The sequence below is a fragment of the Penaeus chinensis genome, chromosome 43, assembly GCF_019202785.1.
Source record: "Penaeus chinensis breed Huanghai No. 1 chromosome 43, ASM1920278v2, whole genome shotgun sequence".
NCBI classification, from domain to species: Eukaryota; Metazoa; Arthropoda; class Malacostraca; order Decapoda; family Penaeidae; genus Penaeus; species Penaeus chinensis.
Genome location: NC_061861.1, coordinates 6,139,143 through 6,146,642, shown reverse-complemented (window position 1 = coordinate 6,146,642; position 7,500 = coordinate 6,139,143). Strand labels below are relative to the sequence as shown.

The window sequence follows — 7,500 nt, the reverse complement described above, 5'->3', positions numbered from 1 at the left end:
GTAACCCAGTCTTATTTGTTTTGCTGTTTTCTTGGATTTTTTCTTAGCTGCTCTAAGCAAATATATTCCTCTGCAATCTCTAGTTCCTCGCCATCAAATCCTGATCCACCGTTCTGTACCAGGACCGTGTACCAAAGGTGCATTCCTTGTGAAATCTGTGCTCGAGATACACTGAGATCATGTGACTGGATCTACCTTCTTTTACGGGTATTTTAAGAAGACCCATTTGAAAATGCCACTCTGATAACAATGATAATGATAATGATAACAGTAATAATGAAAATGAGGATAATGATAATGAAAATGATAATAATGACTGATAATAAAAATGATAATGAAAATAATAATTTTGATAGTGATAATAGTAATTAGTAGTAATGATTGTAATGAAGATAGGCACAACAACAATAGTAAATGATCTTGATGATGATAATAATAAGAAGAATGATAATAATGATGATACTGGTAATGATAGTTATTATAAGGGCAAAATAAAAAATTGTAATGATAATAAAAAATATACTATAGATAATAATAATGATGGTAAAAAGGATTATAATATAGGTACAACAACAATAGTAAAGCTAATAATGATGGTAATGATAATAGTGATAAGAATGGTAATAATAATTGTAATAATAATAGTAATAATGATTATTATAATGATGATAATAATGATCATAATGATGATGATGATGATGATGATGCTGATGCTGATGCTGATGCTGATGCTGATGCTGATGCTGATGCTGATGCTGATGCTAATGCTAATGCTAATGCTAATGCTAATGCTAATGCTAATGCTAATGCTAATGCTAATGCTAATGCTAATGCTAATGCTAATGCTAATGCTAATGCTAATGCTAATGCTAATGCTAATGCTAATGCTAATGCTAATGCTAATGCTAATGCTAATGCTGATGCCGATGCTGATGCTGATGATGATAATAACAATAGTAATAATGATGATAATGGTAATTATGATAATATTATTAATAATGACTATATATATATATTTATTACATACACGCACACACACACGCACACACATGCACACGCACACGCACACGCACACACATATGCACATGCACATGCACATGCACATGCACACACACAGACACGCAGACACGCAGACACGCAGACACACAGACAAGCAGACACGCAGACACGCAGACACGCACACACACACACACACACACACACACACACACACACACACACACACACACACACACACACACACACACACACACACACACACACATACACATCTAGCATTCAAATATTTGTAATTACTAGTTTATTATCTTCAAATTTTTAATTATTGTATGTATATATATATATATATATATATATATATTTATAATTATTAGTTTTATTATGCATATATATATATATATATATATATATATATATACATATATGGTAATTTACCTACGTATTTATTTATCTTTTTATTTGTTACAGATCAAGGTTTCCTCTCCAATACTGATGTCTTATCATTAACCAACTGTGTGCAATACATAGGCAGTCATGAGGCCAGGGAGCTTACATCGTGCATGCGGATGGCGCATTGCACGGAGCCTGATCACGGCTGTGTGGCAACTCTCAATCATAGAAGTCGATGAAAGGGTGAGATACTATTTGCTATTGTACTATAGACTATAGTGTGACTAAATGTTCATGAGACGTCACACATTAGCACTAGAATAGAAGGTATGAGTGTGTGTGTGTCTGTGTGTGTGTGAGTGTGAGTGTGAGTGTGAGTGTGAGTGTGAGTGTGTGTGTGTGTGTGTGTGTGTGTGTGTGTGTGTGTGTGTGTGTGTGTGTGTCTGTGTCTGTGTCTGTGTCTGTGTCTGTGTCTGTGTCTGTGTCTGTGTCTGTGTGTGAGTGTGAGTGTGAGTGTGAGTGTGAGTGTGAGTGTGAGTGTGAGTGTGAGTGAGTGTGTGTGTGTATGTGTTTGTGTTTGTGTTTGCATGTGCGTATATATGTTTATGCTGTACATCTTGTATATATTTAAATTTTCATTCAATTTCTGAGCTAGTCACTTTAAAAGAAACTTATGGACCCAGTTTAAGCTCCCCTGCCCTCTCTCTTTCCCACCTGCTGTGCCATTTATGACCCTCCCTCTCTTTCTGTCATCTTATCTTTCCACCTCTCTCCCTCAGAACCATCTCATTAGTGTGCTAAAGTGGTTCATCGAGCAGTATGGAGAAGTTCTTTTCTCACGTTTGATGCAGGACCAGCTCTACAAGAACCTCATCTCGGGTCTGAGGAGTCGCCATAACCCACCCATCTATCTGACCACCATGCTTGTGCTTTGCCCAAAGGTCACCATTGACCAGGTGAGAGGATGATGAGAGTGGTGGTGATGGTAAGGAGGTTGATAGTGATAATGGTAGTGTTTGTGATGGTGATGGTGAATGTGTTGGTGGTTTGTTGATTTACATTGTAATGTTGTCATATTATTCTACAATATCATAGAAAATGTGATGAATATTCAATACTATTAAATGCTCACTAACATCACACACATACACACGTACATATATAAAATTTAAAGTGTACAAATATACTTTGTTCTGGCACTAGGATTTATTTCTCCCTATTTGTAAAGCTAGAAGTCTTTTATAGAAACTTTTTATTCCTTCCCTTCCCTAGATTGCAGTGATTGAGGACCATAATGGCCTTCCGCCCCCTGTCGCAGGCACAGGGCTGGATATCACCTCAGAAGAATGCCGAGCTATCCTGGACGTCCTCTCTGACTTACGGCAGGGCTGGAATGGCACCAAGAGCCTTCCATTTGCTCGCCAAAATGGGGAGAGCTACCACCTGCCTACCAAGACGCTGGTTCTTGAGGGGGTTTACTTCCATGACCCTGACTTCCTGCCCTTGCTCTTCAGGGAAATGCCGGACCTAAGGCACATTGAGCTCCAGGCAAGAAAGGGGAGAGATTCTGGGATGGAAGGGAGAATGTTGGTGGGGAAAGGAGGGAAACAGTTTGAGTTACTGAAGAAATGAGGATTGACTAAAAGTTTTGAGGGTTTTTGTTGCTTTGATTGCTATTGCTAGTGTTATGTTAATGCCTCTTTTATGAATTGCAGTATAATGGAACCCCTTCAGTGCTCCTGGCTCTGAGTGCACACTGCCCTAAGTTGGAGTCACTGTGCTTTCTGGAGCCACGCATGGAGGTCACAGTGCTGGAAAAGGATATCTGGCCCATCCTCTTTGGGATTCCTCCACCATCTGATCCTAGAAATCCCTCGGGAATCCTCACCCGCTTTACCCAAGAGAAGGATTTCCGTGACAAGTTTGTGTTGCAGTTCCCCAACTTGAAAAAGCTGGATCTAGATGAATTATACTTCGAGGAGGAGGTGTTGCATGATGTGTACATCTTGGCTCTGGTGTTGCAGCCACAGCTCTCTAGTTTTGGAAAGCACACAGGCCTCACCAGAAGGATCCTGTCTAAGTTTCGCCAGCTCTGGAATGTCAAGAACAACAGATCAGACAGCCATATAGATCTATATTTATCTAAAGCGAAGTTTGTTGATAGCGTTTGTGATGTTCCAAATGATGCTGAGCTTGAATTGAGATATCTAGAAGAGATTGTGCCAATGTTTAAGATGCTAAAGTCAGTTGAGCTGCAGAAGGGTTACTGGACTGAGAGTGAAGTGGCCCGGTTTTGTCGCATCTTTGCTGACCGTGTGGATGCCTTCTCCCTCAGTGACTTGCCCATCAATGAGATATCGTGTCTGAGCTCAGTCACACACCTACGCCTGACATTCATGCGGCAGTACTCCTTTGAACAGGTCCACTTCATCCTGGATCACTGCCCCAACCTGCAAACCCTTAGCATCCACCCAGTGTTCCAGGAGCACCCACATGTGGGCTGGGAGGGTGCTATGCCTCTGCATCGTTTTGGCCAGATGATGGATGAGGATAGGCAGATCCTGGAGAACCTCCTCATAGATGAGCTTGTGGAGGAGATGGAGGACCTGCAGGTGTTCCTGGGAGAGGGAGGGGATGAGCAGGCAGGAGGGAATGTACTTAGGGCACCTAACTTCCCTGGGGCAATGGGTGAGGGAGCCCAGCTTCCCCCTGCCGGACATAGACCCCCTGCACCCTTACATGAACGGTTGTCCAAGTCTAAGTACACAGTGCATCAGAAGTTGATAACTCTACGGATAGCATCATTGTTTGAAGCCACCAAAGAGCCCTCTGAGGTAAGGCTGTTATCTTAATCTTTTGACTAACAACACACACACACAAAAAAAAAGGATGTCAGTGGTAAAATGAATTCAGAAGTTGTTGCTGACAGTTCATAAAGATAGGAGTCTCAATAGACCAACAGTCATTTCTAAGCTGGTACTCCATCTTAAGGTAGAAACAAAGGGACTGGTCCAGCAAGTGCTGGACTGATATAGTTAGTAATGGGAAACACTGGTTTACTACAGTGATGCTGTATAGATGTCATTTCACAGCTAAATTTGGAAAGTGAAGTTTAATGATACATAATGATATTGCTAATAAAAGTAAATACAATTTGTTTAAGTCTCAGATGAGTGTATATGTATCTATTAATTTATGGTAAAACCTTGATCATGTTTTTCAAAAAGTAAGTACAGTAATGCAATATAAACAGTTAGTAATAACCAAGATTCTGGGTCCAGAAATAGATGTGAGTAGTAAAACCATTAATAATACCTTTCTTTTTGTAAAAAGCTGGTGATTTAGTGAGAAGTGTGAAGCTAATTGGAAATCAATCATAGTTTCACCTTTAAATGATATAATAGTATTATTACAGATAGGCCTATTCAAAAATTTTACATATTCCTGTATGGATTAAGCAAAATTACCATACAACTGCTCTCCCATTGTAACAGGCCTTCTTGTCAAGCCTTCTGGAGCGTCTACCCAATCTCCGCAACCTGTGCTTGGGCATGTGGATGGGGGCTCTGAGTCACCGACGCAACCACCTAACCTGCACTGGAAATGCACTTGTCAACGTTGTCACCAGTTCACAGAATAGCAAGCCCTTATTAGCTAATTTGGAACAGGTGAGATATGATACCTCAAATCAGGTGTTCTTTACTTCTCTCAAGTTGTTAATAGAAGACACATAGAGTAATTATGTGTAGTATTTATTTATGGACAGCTTATATAGTTAAGTTGCTGTTATGCTTTACTTTTTACTATACTTTACTTTTTATGCTTTAATTTGTACATTATTATAGTTCTTATATTCTCTTGTAAACAAAATGATCATGTTTTTAATTATATTTCCTCATTTATTATACTTGGATTTAGATGACTCTTTTCATCATCATATAATCTTTATTATTTCTCCATCTCTGGTTAAGCTTCAGTAGGCCTGCCTATTACTTTGTGAAAATATGGTTGATGTCTTATGTTGCAAACTAGAAACTTACATGGTAGAAGTCATTGACATACACATTTTAAAGGTAGTAATGGTTGAGACCTCACCTGAATCTCACATAACCTCTTATTATTTCCCAGCATTAACCCCTTCATTTTGCAGTTATTCTTTACACATACACAAGCACATTTCCTCCATGAATTATAGGGCAAACATGATTGTGAAGCAAAGGCATGAGACCAAAACAAAGCAAAAACACCCAAGTATCTGAAACCCAACTGCAGAGATAATCAGTGGCCGTGCGATCCTTAGTAGACTCTGCAACCAGACTCAAGACCAGGATTATCACCCTTCAGGCCAGGGCTAAGTGTGATATGTGGGAACTATGGGAGCCAGAGTACTTTTTACCCGGATCTAGAATTTTTTTGATGATATGTAGTTTGTGATTATCTTAGACACTTGTTAGATATTACTGCACAGTTATATCATTAACACACTGATACTGGGATGGCAAAAATACATGCCAAGCCCATTGTTTATGTTGTTGTTGATTGTCTTTACAGATTGATGGCTCCATAAATGCTTTATTACCAGGGAGTCAGTTGCTAGTCATATCTATTATTATTATTATTGTTGTTGTTGTTTTATCTAATATTATTGTTAATAACATATAATAATCACATAGTCAGTGATAATAATAACATCAATATTGTTTGGTGGAATGTATTTACAGATGGTTACAAAAGTGCTCAGCCACCAGAGAGCCAGTTAGAAGTCTACTTGCACTCACCTGATTCTATTGATACTGAGGCTGCTGTTATTATCATGGACATTATAATTACTATTGTGTTATTAACAATACTAGTAGCAACATTAAATAGGATATTTTTAAAAAATAAGGAAAAGGGTAAACAGGTGAGATAGGTCAGACTAGTACTTGAGTCATTAGTGACTAAACATTTGCCATCAATATCACAAATACAATTACTAAACTAAACTCACTGTGGGCTTGGCATCTCCATACATGCCATTGCCGGTGGTTAATTGCATCAGAAAAAAATTTTTTCCCAAAAATTCAAGGAAAGGGGATATCAAGTTAGGTTTTCTAAATAGCTTCTTGATGGCTGAGTAATTATGGAGCCATCTATGGGCAACCAAAATTCATAGAAGAAAACTACAGGTGACCATGCATTTACCTGGCAACAATGGGTTAAAAATGGTTTGAAGCCATCATTGGGGGAGGATAATGTAACCAAAAGGTTTGGGCAGCCAAAGCCTCTAGATTGTTTATTTACCAATACAATTAAACCCAAAGTCAATTTTGTATGATTATCATTAATACTGGTATCAAGAAATTACTAACAGGGTTTCAACTGGGTTTGAATCATGTTCATAGTCTGAGGCTAGGAAGGGCATTCACTCAAGGCAGAGGTTTCTCTAGAATGTTTTAACCCTACAAAGGGAGTTAATGATACAAAAGTAAATAATTACATTCTTGCTTGAGTAAAATTTTGATATGTGGGAAATATATTTACTCTACTCTACTCTACTTTTTTTTAAATAATTAGTTTAAAAAGGAATTTTAAGCTTATTTTTGAGAGGCTGTATCTCCTCATTGACCACTTTCAGGGCCAATACCCATTAAATACACACAACTTGGAGATTACTCAACCATGCATGGCATGGGTAATTGTATTTGAGCCCAGTCCACCATGATTATAAGTTGACATCTTTGAACATGAGTGGATTAATATTTCTCTTTCTCTCTATAGATTATTGTTGTTAATGATGAGGCTGGATCTGTCTCTCTCTGCTGTATATTGCTTTTATTGCCACTTAGTATAACTTGTTTACATTTTCTTCATTATCATCACTTCTGCAAATAAGGAGTTTTGTCAAGTCATATGTGTCATAATCATTGTTAGTATTAAGATTCACATTTTTCCTTCCCAGTCTCAAATCTTACATACTGCCATTGTCAGTATGGGTACTTTCATCATCACCTCTCCCTTTCTCTCAGGCCATCTGTGTTGTCTGCCCTCAGGAATGGAACAGAGCAATTTAATTTAGCCTTCATGCATATCTATATCAAGCTACAAGCACCATCATCATGATAAGTATAA

General features: G+C 38.4%; 1 protein-coding gene across 3 annotated transcripts in view; it reads left to right on the top strand.

The window, feature by feature from the left end:
- LOC125048272 overlaps positions 1-7,500 on the top strand; it is a 13,376-nt gene that overhangs the window by 5,016 nt on the left and 860 nt on the right. For all 3 annotated transcript variants that reach the window (XM_047646894.1, XM_047646892.1, XM_047646895.1), the window contains exons 2-6: positions 1,468-1,632; positions 2,169-2,345; positions 2,662-2,937; positions 3,105-4,223; positions 4,884-5,057. In XM_047646894.1, the coding sequence (XP_047502850.1) occupies positions 1,534-1,632; positions 2,169-2,345; positions 2,662-2,937; positions 3,105-4,223; positions 4,884-5,057 (1,845 nt within the window). In that variant the 5' untranslated portion in view covers positions 1,468-1,533. The remainder of the gene's footprint in view (positions 1-1,467; positions 1,633-2,168; positions 2,346-2,661; positions 2,938-3,104; positions 4,224-4,883; positions 5,058-7,500) is intronic.